At 40.6% G+C, this 19,796-nt stretch overlaps 1 protein-coding gene across 1 annotated transcript; it reads right to left on the reverse strand.

Moving 5' to 3' along the window:
* Positions 1-393: 393 nt before the first annotated feature.
* On the reverse strand, positions 394-7,419 carry LOC103610702 (group XIIB secretory phospholipase A2-like protein). Its single transcript, XM_008594812.1, has 2 exons — positions 7,114-7,419; positions 394-524 (listed from the first exon to the last, which is right to left on the reverse strand). Exons 1-2 carry the CDS (start codon positions 7,322-7,324, stop codon positions 394-396), a joined length of 342 nt encoding a protein of 113 aa, XP_008593034.1. The 5' UTR covers positions 7,325-7,419.
* Between the last annotated feature and the right edge of the window lie 12,377 nt (positions 7,420-19,796).

Here is a 19,796-nt window from a genome sequence, read left to right on the forward strand (position 1 = left end):
AGATTTCTCTGATCTGAAACATAGCTGATTTGACGCTATCAATGTGAAGTCAGCCCCTTACAAAAGTCAGGACAATATAGCAATCGGGTCTCGCCAGCACGTCACTGAAATGGCTCACTAATTAAAATGAGTCAAACTTGTCAGCTCTATTTCAGATTAAGTTATGTTTTGTGACCCTAAATTTCAGCTGATATTTGCAGTGGTGATTTCAAAGTTCTGATGCACTACCAAGTGCTTAAGTGAGGGACAGCTGCCTCCAAGAAAAGGAAATAGATATCTTCTTTGAAAATTGTCTCCTTCCTCCACGTCCAATTCAAAATACCGAAGTATATTGCTCAACTAGGTTCCATAAATGATCACTTCCAGCAGTGATAACTCTTGCACTACTCTTAGTTAAAACCAATCAACCAAAGTGGTGAAGCTGGCAGTACATACACTTTCTGGTACCTTCAGGCCCAGGAAATAGGAGCTGCAGCCGTTGGGCTCCTGAGGCTTGTAGCCGGGTCTGGCCATTGGTGCTTTTCCTAACAGGAGGAAAAGAGGAAAGAAGCAGGAAGAAATATTTAGAAATCAAATATTTGGGAACATTCATCAAGTGAAAATTTATTTTTAGGTACATTCTATTTTTTCTTTAAAAGTCACTGTTCCTCACCAGATATTCATATCCAAATTAGGTGATGATGATGATGATGATGTCATAAAAGAATAACAACCTTCAGACCAGTTTGACATTTTTCTCCTCATCTCAAAGAATTTTAGGGGCATTTATTTACTAACAGCTCTAACATTTAAGTTTATGACCTTGAAGATAAGGGCTGTGGAAAAACCGAACTAAAACTCAAGGTCTCTTCCTCCTCTAGCCACTGGAAGACCACGCACCACCCACAGAACAGAGAGAACATTACCTGATCATACACTTAAGGAACGGGAATTTTAACAGTACCACAAATGTGTCTCAGATTAACGTGCAGGAAGTTTAGCACAATTACATATGTGCGGACAAGCAGTACTGACCGAAGAGCAAAGAAAACACCCCGATTACTTGTATCAGAGAACTAAGCAGAAACAATCTGAAGAGCTTTTACGTTCTTCGTTCCTTCCACATGGCTTTTGAGTTACTTTGTGATCTTGCAGATTTGTAGAGAGAAGCTTTGTCAGTTGTATCAATGGCAGTCATCATATGTTAAAGATAAAGTTGACCTGAGATGACCTCAGAACAGTCATCTGCACTGGATATTTTCTCCCATTTTCCAGATAAAGAATATGGGGCTAAGAGGTTGCATGACTTGCATAAAGTTAAGCAGAAAGTGGGGGAAAGTTGACCTGAGATGACCTCAGAACAGTCATCTGCACTGGATATTTTCTCCCATTTTCCAGTTAAAGAATATGGGGCTAAGAGGTTGCATGACTTGCATAAAGTTAAGCAGAAAGTGGGGGAAATAGGTCAGAAGTTCAGATTTCTTGTTTGTTCCATGTGTTTCCACCATATCTCTGCTTCTTTTTAGATAAGACTGAGGAAATATGCTGAGAATTAATCCTCGGAGTGAGATGCATAGTTTGTTTTCTTTTTTTCCTTTAATCTTCTCCTACCTAGTATTTATTTTCAATTATTTTGTATTATGAAATATTTCAAAACTGAAAGAGACAAACACTTATGTACCCACTGCACAAACATAATAAATGTTAACATTTGCTAGACTGGCTATAAATATTTTTTCTATTTAATTAAATGTTACAGTTCAGATACAATATGGATACAGTCGAAGCCCCTTTTCCTCTCATATTTCTGTTTTAATTTTTAAATACGAAGTCTGCGTTTTAAAGTCCTTCCTCCTTATTCCTCAAAGAAGTAAAAACAAAGATAATATTTTATGATGTGAAAATTATATGAAATTAAAGTTTCAGTATCCATAAGAAAGTTCATCGGGACACAACCACACTGTGTATTTTGGATCAGTTATGGCTGTTTTCACGGAAAAATGGCTGAAGATTGTTATAATCTTGGTGTGGAGATGGTTTTCTAATCAAGACTTAAAATTCAGAAGCCAGAAAGAAAGAGACCGACACATTTGACCTTATAAAACGTAAAACCTTCTTAATAAAGTGAAAACCATTAAGCACTTGGAAGACAAGCTGGAGGGAAACTGAGGAAGCGTCGACCGTGAAAGACGAGCTCTACCGTCGGCCACGACAGTGCCTCCTGGGCCACCCTTTTTCCTCTATCAGTTTTGTCACTGAAAAGAACAGTAAATACTCCTGGAGCCTTGCGTCCCAGGTCTGGGGCTTCGCTTCTGCCCACCCAGCTGGTCCCACGGCAGGTGCCGGCCAGGGGCGCAGGTCCCTGTTGGAAACGCGTCTGCTGCCACCTTCCAGGCCTGCTGGGATGCAGCAGGAGTAACACAGAACAAAGCAGAACAGTGACAGTTTTACTGAAGTAATGAACTCTGTTATTTTAGTCCCTGAAACAGATGAGGTTATTGCATGAGACTGGGTTAACCAACTCGTCCTGGTTTGCCTGGGACTGTCCCTGTTTGGTACTGAGAGTCCCACATCCCAGGAATCCCCACCTCCTTCCTCAGTCTCCAACTACCTGGGAGGGTGGTCACCCTAGCACGACAACAGTCTGCGTACTTCTAAGCCAATGGCTGCTTTCTTTTCTTTTTTTTTCTTTTTTTTGGTGGCTGGTGTGCACCGGGATCTGAGCCCTTGGCCTCAGCATCACCTGCACCACGCTCTCCCAAGTGAGCCAACTGGCCAGCACCCCCTGAGAATCTGATGAATGCTGTGAATCCTTTCCCTGAAAAAATATACAAACTTGCAGCTTCATAAAATTTTGCTCTAAGATTTCAGACAGATAAAAAGGTCTCTTTTATTTAAAAAGACTGATATTTAAAGATACTTTTTTTCTTGGAACTAAACCCGAAAAGAAAGCCACCATGAGTTCCTTTTACTAAAGTGTGTCAGTGCGGACGTATCTCTAATGGTTATAGAAACTTTGCTCTGGGGACCTTCATAAGGCAGAGAATGCTTAAATCATCATTTCTTCAAGGGACTTCTTCCACAAGCTGAGAGGGTGTTATCCAGCCGCTGGGATCTCTGGGATTTTAAAATTTTATGTTGAAAGAGAACTGTAAGAATCTGGATGCATTGAACCTGTTCAATATACTGTCTTTCTCATAACAGTTATAAAATTTGGTACCTACCATGCTCCATACATACCACTAATTCTCTATATATTATATTTCATTCTCACAATAACCTTGCAAGGTAGGTATTATTACCATTATTTACATATACAAGTATATGAGGAAACTAAAGTTGCACCAGCAATGGGATTTACCCCCCAAATTTAAACTCAGGATTTTTCCATTACTAGTGTTTCTCAAAGGCTGATTCAAGTACCGTTACCAGATGGCAGTTCTAGGTTCTTGGTCAAACCATGGAGAAAAATTTTCCACAGGACAGAGTGGACCCCACATCATGGTGAGCACCCATAGGGCCAAAGGAAAGGAGGAGGGACAGACAGACAGAACATTTAAACAATGGACTTTATTACAAAGTGAAAGTATACACAGAAGTGTACACAGGCATCCCCCACAAGTCAGGAGCCCCCACCCCCACCCCGATTCTTAGAGGGAGGGTCTGTATTCTGCTCTGGGATGGGGTGTTTCTCTATCCTAACTAAGGGGAGGGATATTCAGGCATGGAGGAGGATCTAGGGTAATTAAGATCTAATGCATTGCTACGAAGTTGCATCAGCTTCCTGTCATGCATCCGTGACTTTCTGAAGTTTTTGGCCATGCTCAGAGGAGTCGCTCTTCCCTTAACTTTGTCCTTTCCTGTTTATCATCAAGGGTGGAAGGTTGTAGAGTGGGTGTCTGCACTTTTGTTCCTCCTAGTGTGCAGGTGTGGGGGGGGGGGTTGTAAACTGCAAACTTCCAGGTGTAGCATGCTGATTGGATGGGGGGTTAAGCTGTCATCAGCTCATTATGGGTTCATTAACTGCCAGGCTAGGCGGCAGTTAATTCTGATCCAGTCTGAATATTTATGAGCGGCCTCCCTGGGGGCGTGTCCCTATTCTCTCCTGCCTCAGGACCACCTGTTAAAAGCACACTCCCAGGGTCCTACCACAGACCTACTAAATCAGAATCTCTGGGGATGGAAAAGGGAGTCTATATTTTAAAAAAGACTCTCAAGGAAATCTTGTTTGCATGGCTGCAGACTCCTTAATACCCTGCTGTGCTACGTATGCTATTGACATACACTGAATCTTGTCATATTTATAGCCCAGTCCTTTGACAAGTACAGATTTTGTGTGTTGACATGAAAATGAATTACTTTAGATATAAGAACTGTGGAAAACAATGTTGACATGCTATTGTAGGTTGTCAGGATCCAAATGCACCTTTATCTGCCTGAATAATTTAACCTATGGGCAGAAGTTCCCCACGGATGGTATCTTGGAATAGTGCTCTTTACCTTGGCTGCACTTTGTAATCACCTGGGAAATGCTAAAATACTGATGTCTGGGCCCAACCCACAGAGATTCTGATTTAATTGGTTTGGTGGTAGGAGTTTTTAAAGCCCCTCAGGTGATTCTAATGTGTAGCTAAAGTAGAAAGCCACTGTTTCAAATAGTAGTAAGTGCCTATCAAATGCAAATGTTTTTCTTGTGAACCGTTGGTAAATTGTTCCTTCTGGCAAAAGTTGGTAGTCCTTAAGAGATTTTTTTGTTTCATTTTGTTTTGTTTTTTCTCTCAGTGTGGTCCCATGACCAGCAGCATAAGGAGCACCCGGGAACTCTTAGAAAAGCAAATTCTCTGGCCCCACTGAGGACCTGCCAATCAGAAACACGGGGCCGGGGCCCAGCAATCTGTTGGAGCCCTCCGGGAACTCAATGCGTCTTGGAGAACCACTGCTCTAAAGACAGAAGAGAAGCATTGTGCACAAAAGGTGTGTCTCAAAACAAGCTAAAAAGGGACAGAGACACATAGGCGTCACCTGTTCAAAAGATTGTTTGATTGACAGTCAAGTAGAGAAGTTATTTTGTGCTCTTTGGGCACAGCGTCCAGGTTCACGGCTCCACTGGGTTCTAAGTGTCTCCCAGGCCCCTCCTTGAGCAGGTTCTGTTTTGCACTGAGCCAGAGCAGTTATTTGCCTCCTGTTATCTCTCTGTTGACTATTCCCATCCCCCACTGGTTGCTGCTGACATCGACCCTGCCTGCCAGAGCCTCTGCAGCTAAACTCTGCTGAACTCCTAATGCTATTTTGCTAGATAAGGAAGAGTTTGGTTCTTGATTTCCTTAAAAAAAAAAAAAAATTGTGCTGTTATCTATTTGCTAAACCACAGATATTAGTCTTGTGTTGCCTCTAGGAAGGAAAACACCTGTGTTAATTGAAATGCCAGAAGCAAGTTAACCTCTCCCTGCTCCATCTGTGCAAACTGGGTGAACATAACCCAGTGGCAAGGCCTCTGCACTTGTCCGGCCAACCTTGGTAAAATCCGTGGCTAGGGGTACACGTGGGCCCCCAACTTTTTAGGCTTTGTACCCTATGAACTTTTCAGAGAAGGTATAGCGTCCTTTTTTAAGTCATTTTCCTACGTGGTTGAAACTTCTATGCTGCAGAACTTTTGTTTCTGGAGCAATGGTTACCCATTATCTGCCAGTCACTCTTAGTGCATGAGGAAGCGACTTCCTTTGCTCAGAGATAAAAAGGGAGAGACTTAGGGGTGAGTCCAGGAAGCATGTGGTGTTTTTGAGTCTCTCCAAACCTGAGTGTTTGGAGCAAAGATTCCCCACGGATGTTTTCCTGCTTGACTTAACTGATGCACCATTTTCATCTCTGATCCCACGATGGGACATTTGATAAACTAAACCATAAAATTAAGGCTCCGTGAGCCCATGATTGCTTCCGAAACTTTTTCGTCCCCATTGGAAGTCACACGGGCGGCCTCCGTGCAGCCCGGCCTGCTCCCTGGCCCCTGCGGACCCTCTTCACAGCTCAGGCAGGGTAGGGTAGGTGCTCGCAAGTCTAGGTCTGGCCTCGGCCCCTCTGGTCCCTAGGACAGCAAGGCGGGCCTGCCATTGCAGACGGGGGCGGAGATGGCTCGGCAGAGTCCGGCAACCTGGTGCCCGTGAGAGGCTGGCAGAGCCAGCAGGAAGGTGCGAACTGCAGCAGGGGAAGGGGAAACCTCAGAGGGGCGAGCTGTCATGTGGTGTTTTTGAGTCTCTCCAAACCTGAGTGTTTGGAGCAAAGATTCCCCACGGATGTTTTCCTGCTCGACTTAACTGATGCACCATTTTCATCTCTGATCCCACGATGGGACATTTGATAAACTAAACTATAAAATTAAGGCTCCGTGAGCCCATGATTGCTTCCGAAACCTTTTCGTCCCCATTGGAAGTCACACGGGCGGCCTCCGTGCAGCCCGGCCTGCTCCCTGGCCCCTGCGGACCCTCTTCACAGCTCAGGCAGGGTAGGGTAGGTGCTCGCAAGTCTAGGTCTGGCCTCGGCCCCTCTGGTCCCTAGGACAGCAAGGCGGGCCTGCCATTGCAGACGGGGGCGGAGATGGCTCGGCAGAGTCCGGCAACCTGGTGCCCGTGAGAGGCTGGCAGAGCCAGCAGGAAGGTGCGAACTGCAGCAGGGGAAGGGGAAATCTCAGAGGAGCGACCTCAGAGGGGCGAGCTGTGAGTGTACAACTCCAGCTTCAGTTGCCACCCCTAGGCAGTCCTCACAGGGTCCTCCCTCACTCTTTGTCCCCACCCTAACCTTTCTTTTCTCAGAGGAGCGAGCTGTGAGTGTACACCCCTAGGCAGTCCTCACAGGGTCCTCCCTCACTCTTTGTCCCCACCCTAACCTTTCTTTCTTTTTTGGGGGGCGGGTGGCTGGTGAGGAGATCCGAACCCTTGACCTTGGTATTACCAGCACTCAACAAACTCATTAAAATGGCCAAAATTTCACTGGGTGTCCTATATTTTTATTTGCTAAATCTGGAAACTCTACCTAAGAGGTGGAGAACAGGAAAAAGTACGTGGCAAATTGTGACCCTTCTGGGGCTGCCAACAGGTCCACTAGTCATCATTTTTATGGGAAGAGAAACCGTACACTCACCGTATCGGCACCTGTACTGACAGACTCCATTCTTCCCTCCCAGCAGCTCCAGGAAGGAATCGAAGTAGCTGTTGACAGATTCAAAGCTGCCCCGGAGGCGCCGAAGGCCCCAGTCTGAATAGGACTCCTCTGCATCAGGGCTGGTGTCGCTCTGAGCCAGGCCACCCCCCAGGCTAAGCCACAGTATCAAGAAGCCGGTGGCCAGCTTCATCCTGCAGCCAGGTAGGTGCTAAGTTCCCTCCTCAAATCCCAGCCAGTGTCCCAGGAAGTCCAGGCGCACAGCCCACCGGCCAGATGTCAGGCAGGACAGGGAAAGGGATTAACTGGAACATTCAATCTGTGTGTTCCCAGAGGTGGACTTTAAACATAGCTATGGAGGTTAGGATGAGATCAGGGCAATTAGAAAGAGGGCGAAGGTCAGGCGCTGGGAGGGCCTGTCTGAGGGATGGCCAGTGAGAGAGAAACTTCAAAGTGGAGTCCACACCCTGGAGGAGGGTGATGTTGGCCAACTTCTGAGAGATGGATCAGTGGGGCATTTGCAATTCTACCCTCGCCAGCTTCTTAATCTATGGATCCATTATAAGTGTGGCACTTCAGTGCTACCCGCTTGACACAAGAGCTTGTCCCAGGGTCCTAGCCACACCCCTAAGTCAGTCATCTACATATGGTCTCTAGAGAGATGCAGGAGGGTGTGCAAAGGGCTCAGGAAACCCCCATGATGGTGGGTTAACAGTGTCACTTTTACCCACAAGCGGGAGTGTGCTTGAAGTGTGCACTAAGTAGGAGTTCAGATCTGAGATCCCAGCCTCTGCCGTGGTCTCTATTTAGCTCTCAGACTCATACATACTGTAATCTGGCAGAGCTCCTAAATGTGGCCATCTGAGTGCTGGGGCATTTTGGCATCTATTTACAGCAGTATCTTTTATTTATACTCGGCATTATTAGGTCATAAGATAATGAGAACTACAGATGGCACAAGGACAGTTCTGGGGTACTCAGCTCTGCTAATGTTTTTTCTTTGAGTTACTTAAACATCAGGGGGTTTATCAGAAAGTCTATTTGAGATTTTAGGCTTTAAGATTGTTGACTGAAGTCTAGTGTTTTGGCATCACTTTTAGTTTATAGTTTGCTTTTAGTCATGTGAAGAAATACCATCTATAAAATGACCAGTCTATAAAAATGATACCTTTTTGGACCAAGTGGACCAAATGAATCATTTAGCTGCTTTCTCATATGCCTGAAAAGCCCCATAGAAAATAATGAATTTCTTCATTTTAGGTAAGAAATGTGTTTGTCTAAAGACTCAGATTCCAGGAAGAGTAGTGGTTAAAAAAATATTCATATTAACAGCAATGCCACCCAATATTTTAAAGCACCTATACTTTTCCAAACCACACACACACACACACACACACACACACACACACACACACACACACGATAAGAAATGTGTTTGTCTAAAGACTCAGATTCCAGGAAGAGTAGTGGTTTAAAAAATATTCATATTAACAGCAATGCCACCCAATATTTTAAAGCACCTATACTTTTCCAGACCACACACACACACACACACACACACACACACACACACACACACTCACTTCAGTTCTTTGAAGTGGGTAAATATTGTTCCCATTTGAGAGGTCAGAAAACTGAAACACAAAAATTAAATGACTTGGTGAAAGCAGGCCAGGCTATGGTAAATCTGGGACCAGGGACAGCTACATAATTTGTGGCACACAGTCAAAACAAAAATGCAGAGCTCCCTCTCCAAAAGCAGGGGAAACTGCCATTAAAGATATTAAATACAAAGATTTTTCCTTTAAAAATGTTTTATTCTTTGTAAACTATAATAGAAGTTATAGTAATACATGAGTAACAATATAAACATAAATTTTAAAAAGTATTTTTGGTGTCATAATCTTATATAATATAATAATACTTTATAAATATGAGATATCTTGCTTGATAGTAGAATTTTTCTGACTTTTCTAAAAATTCTTTCATTAGGCCAACAAAGTTTATACTTTTAACAACTTCATTTTCAATTGATATAATTGAAAACTATGTCAGTTGCTCTTGGCAAATGTAAGATGGCAAGTAATATTTGATAATTTTTAATTTTGAGAAGGATCTTTTGCTGATGCAACTGTTTTTACAGCTGTTAATATTTTCCCCCATTTCTTGGTGCCTTAAAGATTTTTTATTGTGGTAAAATACACGTAAATTAATATTTACCATTTTAACCATTTTTAAGTGTACAATGCAGTGGCGTTAAGTACATTCATCCAATGTTGTGCAATAATTCCTCATATCCCCCTCCCCCCAGCCTTTGGCAACCACTGTTCTACTTTCTGTCCTTATGAATTTGTCTATTTTAGGTACCTCATATGAATGGAATCATACAGTATGTGTCCTTTTGTTTCTGGCTTATTTCAGAATGTTTTTAAGTTCATCCATGTTATATGTATTGATACTTCATTATTGTGAATAATGCTGCTGTGAATATTGGTGTACAAATACCTGCTGGAGTCCCTGCTCTCAATTCTTTTGGGTATATACCTAGAACTGGATATGCTGGGTCATATGGTAATCCTGTGTTTAACTTTTTGAAGTTATCATTCTACTTTCCACAGTGACTCCACCATTTGCATTCCCACAGCAATGTACAAGAGTTCCATTTTCTCCACATCCTTGCCAACACTTGCTATTTTTTATTTTTCCAACAATAGCCATCCTAATGGGAGTGAGGTGGTATCTCAATGTGGTTTTGACTTGCATTTCCCTAACGATTAGTGTTGTTTCACCTTTTCATGTGCTTATTGGTCATTTGTTTATCTCCTTTGAAGATATGTCTATTCAGGTCCTTTGACTATTTAATTGGGTGTTTTTTTGTTGTTGAGTTTTAGAAATTCTTTAATATATTTTGAATATTAACGTCTTATCAGATATGATTTGCAGATATTTTCTCGCATTCTGTGGAGTGCCTTTTCACTCTCTTGATAGTGTCTTTTGAATCACAAAGTTTACAATTTTGATAAAATCCAATTTATCTGTTTTTCTTTAGTTGCCTGTGTTTTCAGTGTCATAGCCAAAAAAGCATTACCAAGCCCAAGGTCATGAGGATCTTCTCTCTCATATGTTTTCTTTAAGAATTGTGTAGTTTCACTCTTATGTTTTGGTCTTAGATCCATTTTTTGGAAGAATAAAATAGTGTAACAGTTTTATTTATGTCACTAGGATTAAGGTCTGAGTTTTTTTCTTTGGAATTGTAAATCTTCCTATTGGCAGGAATATTAAACTCATCTTGTCTAATAGCTGTTCTGATGCTTGAATCCCCTCTGTTTTAATCCATCTTTTTGGTTGCTTCAGCCATCACATTTTTAACATGTGTTAAACATGTGAGGAGGGAGTGGTTATGTTTTAGTTTGAGAATTTAAACATGCTTTCTCTTTAAAGAAGGAAAATTTAGCCTATTGTGACCTCACCTCAAGTGTTTTTCTCAAAATTGTAAAGAATAAAGCAAATGGACTCCTGCAGTTAAAGAATATCGCATACTCCTTTCTTTTCTGATGTGTTTCTATCTAGATTCTAAGGTTTGGCTTCTGCAGATGACATAGCATCATTCCTTTTTTTTAAAATAAGAGATGCTGTCACTTTTTGAATGAGAAATAGAAGATCATTGTTAGAGCAGATAAGGAAAAATTGAGTCACTTATTTACAAAAGGCTTTTCTCTCTGACAACCAGCATTCATTATCAAAATTAATAGCATATTTTGGAAGTCAGCCTTTTCATATCATGGGTGTTCTAACTCAACAACTGGATAAAAATGTAGTGAAGAAAACAGAGTATTTCTGAATGCCAAATCCAGGAATTCTAGCTACACTTTCCATCTGTTTTCATCAAACCCCTGGACTTCATCCTTTCACAAGTTCTTCCTCCCTCGTTTATTCCCATATTGAAGTATTTGGAAATCTTTATGTATGAGAAAGGATTAATGGTAATGAGACCAATTTCATCAACTATGTAGTTTGTTGAGTGTTTTTTTTTCCATAAAAGAGTGTTGAAATGTGTCAAATGCATTTTTTGTATCAGTTCAAATGATCATGTTTTTTAATTCCTCCATTTCTATTAATGTGGTGTACTACATTGATTGATTTTCATATGCTGAACCTTCCTTGCATTCCAGGAATATAACTCATTTGGTTGTGGTGTATAATCTTTTAAAATTTGCTGCTGAGTTTGATTTGCTAGTATTTTGATGAGGATATTTGCATCAATATTTACAAGGGATATTGGTCTGTAGTTTTCTTGTAGGGTCTTTGTCTGGCTTTCAGATCAAGGGAATGCTGGACTCTTAGAATAAATTAGAAAATGTTTCTTCCTCCCTCTTCAATGTTTTAGAAGAACTCGAGAAGGATTGGCATTAATTTTTCTTTAAATGTTTTGTAGAATTCACCAGTGAAGCTATCTGGTCCAGGGCTTTTCTTTGCTGGAAAGTTTTTGATTACTGATTCAACCCCATACTAGTGATAGGTCTATTCAGATTTTCCATTTGCTCATTATTCAGTCTTGGTAGATCATGTGTTTTAAGGAAGTTGTACATTTCATCTAGGTTACCTCATTTGTTTCTGTACAATTGTTCATAGTATTCCCTTATAAATCTTTTTATTTCTGTAAAATCAGTAGTAATGTCCCCACTTTCACTTCTAATTTTAATAATTTGAGTCTTCTTTTTTACTTAGTCATTCTAAGTAAAAGATTTGTCAATTTTGATCTTCCCATAGAATCAGCTTTGGTTTTGTTGATTTTTCTTTATTGTTTCTTATTCTCTGTTTTATTTATCTCTATTCTAATCTTTATTATTTCCTTCTTCCTTCTAACTTTGAGTTTAGCTCTTTTTTTTTTTTTAGTTCTTTAAAGTGTAATTAGATTATTTATTTGAGATCATTCTTCTTTTCAAATGTAAGTGTTTGCACTTAAAAATATCCATCTTAGCAGTACTTTCACTATATCATGTAAGTTTTGGAACATTGTGTTTTTGTTTTTATTTGTCTCAAGGTATTTTCTAATTTCTCTTGTGATTTCTTCTTTGACCTATTGGTTGTTTAACAGTGTGTTGTTTCATATCCATATTTTGTGAATTTTTCAGTTTTTCTTCTGTTAATTATTTCTAAATTCCCGCCATTTTGATTGGAAAAGATACTTTGTATGGTTTCAATCTTTTTAAGTTTATTAAGACTTGTTTGCTGGCCTAACATAGTCTATTCTGGAGAATGGTCTATGTAAACTTCAGGAAAATGTGTATTCTGCTGTTGTCAGGTGGAATGTTCTCCAGATGTCTGTTTGGTCCAAGGGTTTTATAGTGTTGTTCAAGTCCTCTATTTCCTTAGTGATCTTCTGTCTGATTGTTCTGTCCATTATTAAAAGAGGGGTATTGAATTCTACAGCTATTATTGTAGAACTATTTCTCCCTCCAATTCTGTCAATGTTTACTTTTTTTGTTAAGCTCTGATGTTAGCTGCATATATGTTTATACTTGTTATATCTTCTTGGTGAATTGACCCTTTTATCAATATATAATGTCCTTCTTTGTCTGTTGTAACAGTTTTTTACTTGAAATCTATTTTGTCTGGTATTAGGATAGACACCCCAACTCTCTTTTGGTTACTATTTGCATGTAATATATTTTTTCTTTCTGTCTTTGTTTTATGTTGCTATAGCAGAATACCCGAGACTGGGTAATTTATTAAAAAAATATAAATTATTTGGCGCACAATTCTGAAGGCTGGGAAATTCAAGAAGTGGTGCTGACATCAGGTGGGTTTCCAGTGAGGGTCTCATACTGTGTCACAACATGGTAGAGAATCAAAAGTGGAAGCAGGCATGTACAAAAAGGGATAAAACACAAGAGGCAACCTTGCTTTATAACAACCTACTCTCACAGAAACTAATCCATTTCCTCAAGAACTAATCCATTCCCATGAGAACTAACCCAGTCTCTTAGGAAAGACATTATCTTAAGGACCTAATCATCTCTTAAAGTCACCACCTCTGGGGCCGGCCCGGTGGCGCACTGCTACAGTGCGCCGCTTGGGAAGCGCAGCGGCGCTCCCGCCGAGAGTTCGGATCCCACATTTAGACCGGCCGCTCACTGGCTGAGCGAGCAGCGGGGGCAACGCCGAGGGTTGCGATCCCGTTGCCGGTCTCGGTCCGGTACGGGCGTAACACTGAGGGTTGCGATCCGTTGCCGGTCACGAAAAAAGACAAAAAGACAAAAAATATATATAAATAAAAAATAAAAATAAAAAATTAACTCTAACCTCAGCGTTTCTTTTCCTGTGCCCATTAAAAAGAAGCCTGAGGGTGGGCTGGTCAGCTCAGTTGGTTAGAGCATGGTGTTGCTAACATCAAGGTACAGGGATCAATGCCTGTTCATTGCCAGCCGCCAAAAAAAAGAAAAAGAAGCCTGTGCTTCAAGGAAGGCACATTTCTTATTTTTGTTAGGGAAAATTAGGAGATAGGAGGAGGAGATGAAGAAAAGGAAGGGCAAGGGGTGCAATTTTTGTTCCTTTTGTCCTTTTTTCCTTTATTTTTTAATTGAGAAAAGAAAAGAAGTAGCTTCAGGGTGTGTGCAGATAACAGGTGAGACAAGAAAAGTAAGATTTTAAGATTTATTGCTGGGGCACCTGTCTCTTTAATCAAGAAATCAAGTGAAGAACCAAGTTGTTTTATGGTGTTATTACATCACATGTATTCTTTTATTCCTGACACCACTCTGGGACTGGTCCAGTCCTTAGATCTAAAGGGAGTCTCTTATAGACAGCATATACTTGGATCATGTCTTTTTTTTTTTTTCCTTTTTGTCTTTTTTCATGACCGGTAATGGGATCGCGACCGGCAACGGGATCGCAACCCTTGGTGTCGCGCCCACACTGCGCTCAACCAGTGAGCGGACCAGTCTCTATATAGGATCCAAACCCTCAGCGGGAGTGCTGCCACACTCCCAAGCACTGCACTCTACCGAGTGCGCCACCGGGCCGGCCCAGATCATGTTTTTTAAAAATCTACTTTCCAGTTTCTGCCTTTTGTTTGGAGAGTTTAATCCATTTACATTTAAAGTAATTACTGATAAGGTGTCTTAGTCTGTTTTCTGTTCCTATAACTGAATACCCAGGGCTGGGTAGTTTATAAAGAAAAGGAGAGTTTATTTCTTCTGGTTCTGGGGACTGAGAAGTCCAAGGTTGAGAAGGCACATCTGGTGAGGGCAGTACAGGGCATCATGTGTTGAGGGGGCTGAGTGTGTTAGCTCTCTCATCTTCATCTTCTTCTTTTTTTTTTTTTTTTTTGGTGGCTGGCTGGCAAGGGAATTTGAACTCTTGACTTTGGTGTTACCAGCACCGTGCTCTCCCAAGTGAGCTAACCACCCAGCCCTCTCTTCCTCTTTATATAAAAAAGAGTCCCACTCCCATCATAATCCATTAACCCATTAATCCATGAATGGATTAGTCCATTCATGAGGACAGAGTCCTCTGAACCAATCACTCCTTAAAGGGCTCCACCTCTCAATACTGCCATATTGGGAATTAAGTTTCAACCTGAGTTTCAGAGGGGACATTCAAATAGTAGCAGAAGGATTTACTCTTGCTATTTTGCTATTAGTTTCGTGTATATCTTATAGCATTTTTGTCTCTCATTTCCTCGATTACTGTGTTCTTTTGTGTTAAGTTTTTTTGTAGTGACACATTTTGATTCTCTTATTTAATTTTGTATATATCCTAGATGTTTTCTTTGTGGTTACCATGGGGATAACATATAATATACTATAGTTATAATAATTTAATTTGAATTGATACCAACTCAACTTCAGTCAAATACAAAAACTCTACTTCTATTCAGCTCTGCCCCCTTTTTATTGATGTCATATTTCATCTTCATGCACTGTATGCCCAATAGCATAGACTTATAATTATTTTTTAAATGTCTTTTAAATCACTTAGAAAATAAAAAGTGGAGTTACAAACCAAAATTACAATAATCTTTTATAATAATCTCCTATATTTGTCTATATATTTAACTTTACTGGAGATCTTTCTATCCTCTTGCAGCTTTGATTTACTGTCTAGTATCCATTTATTTCAACCTGAAGGATTCCCATAGCATTTCTTGTAGGGCAGGTCTAGTGATACTGTACTCCCTCAGCTTTTATGTATCTGGGAATGTCTTAATTTCTCCCACATTTTTGAAGGGCAGTTTTGCTGGACATAGAATTCTCAGTTTATTTATTTTTTTCTTTCAGGTCTCTAAATATATCATCCCACTGCTTTGGCCTCCAGGATTTCTGCTGAGAAATTGGCAGATAATCTTGTTGAGGATTAGTTCAGCTGCCTGGTGTTCCTGTGGAGCCCTGGACAGCCCCAAGGCTTATGTATATATGCTGGGCCAGTTGCTCGGCACCTGATCTTCCTGCTGTGCCCACAGAGCTGATCATATCTCCACTGCTCACATACATGCTGTACTGTCCCATCAGACTTCACTTTCAAAACATAAATTCGATAAAAATGTTAAGAATTTGAAGGCAGTGATAGCAGAACACTAATCCAAGCATGGGGCTCTACTGAGAAGATGGCACCCATCAAGCTGGCCCTTGCTGGAACTAAAACTCAACTCTCCCAATTTACAGCCACACATACCTTCTACTCCAGAAACAGCAGAGCCTCTCTTCAATTGAAATCTTAAGTGGAAATAGAATATATAAAATCTTTCTTATGTTACGACTAAAATACTTTTAAAAAACAAAAAAAAAGTTTATAACAGAGAGCCTGACCACTTAAGGTTTTTGTTGTTGTGTTGTTTTGCTTTTGGCGGCTGGCCAGTATGGGAATCCAAACCCTTGACCTTGATGTTATAATACCATGATCTAACCAACTGAGCTAACTGGCCAGCTCTTGAGGTTTTTTAAAGATGCAATTCATAGGTATCATCTTGTTATCTTTGTTTCAAATAACTTAAGTTCACCTCTCAGACTGAGTCCCTGGTGATTTGAGTAACATGGTTTTGATTTATGTGTAGGCATATTGGGACTGACTGAGTACAAGCTGTGTCTCTGGAGAATGAGATGGAGGTCTCTCTAGTTGCCCCCTTTCCCCTACCCTATACCCTTCACAGTTTTCTACGGCCAGGTGTGTGTGTGTGTGCATGTGTTTATGCTCCTATTGTATTCAGGACATTATACTAGTTTGTGTAGTATGAAATAGACCCTACTGTGGCTTTGCAAGCCTACTGGGAGACAGAACGTGTGCAAATAGAGAAGCAGTATGAAGTGGCCATGGGAACCCAGAGGACTCAGTGTAGGTAAAGGTACTTAGAGAAGACAGGTTCATCTGGGTGCTATAGAGAAAGCTGTATATAAATGGAAGAGAAGGGAAGCCATTCCAGGGAGCCAGAAGGAGCATAGTGTACTCTCTTCTTTACACAGCCTTTAATTACAAAATTCCTCTGCTGGAAAGCCTTCCTCTGTCTGGCCAAATCTGACCCATCCTTCGTGGCTCAGTATGACTTACTCTTCTATGAAATTTAGCTTAATAATTATAATGACAGTGACCACCACTTACTGAGCACTTGCTCTGTGCCTGGCCTGGTGCTAAATGTGTTCTTACATTTCCAAGAGTAACTACCAGAACTTTGTAAGATAGGTGTTATCACTATTTTACATATGAAGGTAATGAAGCATAAAAACAGAGGTTGAATAATTTGTCCAAAATCAAACAGACTGTAAGTGGTTAAAGTGGGACTAAATACAGGACTAATTGCAAAGCCTGTTCCCTTAATCAGTATACAATATTGGCTACTATTTTATTGGCACTGCTCCAGCCCCATTGATTACTAGTTCTCCTAACTCCCATAAGCATGTGGTCTATATCCCCTGAAGTAGCAGACACTGTCAGTGCCTTACCCTCTACCTATACTGCCTGTTATGTATGCTGATCAGAGTTTGAACTACCAGCACCTTCATATCTTTGCCTGAAGGTTCTCTCTGGTTACTGGAACCTACTCTACCATATCTAAGTATAGCTGACTAGAAGTACTTTGGGGAAGTAATTCCCCTGGGAGCAGCCCTCAACAAATGTATGACAGGAGTTGGTGTATTAATACCCTGTTCTTTTGCCCCGGACAGGGAGACAGAATTCTGAGGTGTATTTTTTACACTGTTACTGAGTGCTCGCTGGAGAACTTAAGGTCCGGGTGCCCACGGTGCTAATATTCTGCTTACTGGCTTCTTTCTCTTACTTCCACTCTCTCCTTCTCCTTAGGTCACCTCATAAATAAACTACTAGCTCATCTCAGGGACTGCTTCTGGGAAATACAAACTAAGACACTCATTTAAGTATTACTTCTAATACTTATTTAGACCTTCTGTGTGCATACACATCTTTTCTTATTTTATTTAGATCTTCTGTGCGCATACACATCTTTTCTCTAATAAGGCAGATACATCCTCTAGGTCTTATCATTCCCCTACCCCAAAGTAATATTTAGCATGGGATTCAGAATGAGGTAGGTGCTCTGAACAAACCCACTCAGTTGAATTGCCAGACTTTGTCCCAATAACTTCTGATGTTAGGAAGGCAAACCTGATAGCTTAATGTGCAATGGGCCACTGGAAATGCTGTGGTTGGAGTGCAAGATGACAGCCTTACCAGGTAACCCTGTCAAGGGATAATTGGGGAAAGGTCCTGAAGGAATTTTCTATTTCTAGGATTATTTGCAAGTCCAAATTTTGGAGCATCCAAAGAAAAGTTAGGACCTGGATGTGTATTTGATGATTTTGATCCACTGAGCATTCAATCTGAATTTATAAAATGATCAGGAAGCAGCCCAGGGTTTATGTGAGGAGACTAAAAACATTGGCTCCCTTGCTCTAATTAAAAGGACTAAAGGAATGCATGTGCTTTGCAGGCAAATGAACCAAGACAGAAGGGAAAAAAACAGACTATTAAATGTTTATGTAAAAAATTGACTATGTGTATAGAGGCCCTGAGAAAAGGGCGAGTTTAAAGAAAAGTGACCTCTGCAATAGTCCTCTCCTTTAGATAATCACAATAACCGCAAGTATTCCTCAGCAGGACTTTTAGAATGCTGAGTTGCCCCCAACTCAATTTATGAACTGCCAGCAGAGCCCTAAACATCTCTCCCTCTCTCTCTCTTTCTCACACCCACCACCTCCACCACCCCCTGCTCAGTAAACTTCCATTATTCCCCATTGCTTACCAAATCAAGTCAAACTTCACCTTAGATTCAAGCGTCTTCATGATCTGGTCCTAACCTGCATTTTTCAACCATATTTTCCATGTTTCTCTTCTTGTACTACATGCTTATCAATGTTAATCTCCTAGTACTCTCAACTTTGAACTGCCTTTTTTCCCTGCCTGTCCTTCGATTCCCAATGCCTCTCTACCTTCTGAATGTCACCTATTCCACATAGACTTCATCCTTCAACATCCCTACCCCCTACCATCCCTCAGCATCTTCCCACCACCACTGGGCCCTCAAAGCTAGAAATTATCTTTCTCTTATTCATTCTAAAATGCTTCTAAGTAGGATTTTATCTCTACTATCATAACACCCTTTCAACCTAGTAGTATAATTGTATATAGTGTTTCTCAGATTTTCCTCTAAATCATATGATCTGCAAGTAAAGAGAAATTATTTCCTTCCTAATCATTATTCCTTATGTTGGCCCAGACTCTTATAAGTGAACACTTTAAGAAAAAGTTAGTTAAAAATGACTAGGTCACAAAATCCATGGGAGTATTGAGTTTGGATGCTACATAGCAGGGAAAATGCCTAACCCACCACTGCTGCCACTTGATATTTATGACACTAAGGACTAGGTGCCAGAAACTGGGCCACCAAATGCCACTATCATAAAGCTTGCCAAAAGATTCAGTCTCATGTGCAAATACTGCCATATGTTGTTCTCAGGTGCATTTGCCTGATGAAACCTAGGCAGGTTACTACAGACAAGGAAGTCTTTGCAAATATTTTAGCTTTCAGCTTCTTCGGTATAGAAAAATAACTGGTGGCCAAGGTCATGGGTTTGGATCCCTATACTGGCCAGCCACCAAAAAAAAAAAAAAAGTAAAAATAAGAATTGGGATGAGCAGAGTGAGCCCTTCTAAATTATCTGGTACATACTTATTTTCTTTTTCTTATTATGCTTACCAGCACCTACAGAAACATTTTGAGTGGAAGAATTGCTAGCAAGCATTCTAACCTTATTTCTGGTGTTAACCAGAATTCTTCAAAATGAGTCTCACAATCAAGTGCAATATTTGCTAAAAGTTTATGGTAGATACCACCGATCAGGTTAAGGAGGCTTCCTTCTACTAGTTTTCAAGTTTTTTTTTTTTTTTCCCAATCATTATGTCAAATACCTTTCCCTAACAATATCATATGTTTATGATGTGGATTTTAACAGATTTTTAAAATGTTGAACCATCCTTACATTCTTGGGATAAATACTTGGTCAAGATATTTTTGATTTATGACTTACATTGCCTGGTTGTTTGCTAATTTTTTATGAATAGACTTTACTAAGAATAATTTATATAGAATAAAAGGCACACATTTTAAGTACAATGAGTTTTGACAAATGCATACACCTGAGTAACCACCACCA

This window comes from Galeopterus variegatus, unplaced genomic scaffold (assembly GCF_000696425.1).
Source record: "Galeopterus variegatus unplaced genomic scaffold, G_variegatus-3.0.2 Scaffold11633, whole genome shotgun sequence".
NCBI classification, from domain to species: domain Eukaryota; kingdom Metazoa; phylum Chordata; class Mammalia; order Dermoptera; family Cynocephalidae; genus Galeopterus; species Galeopterus variegatus.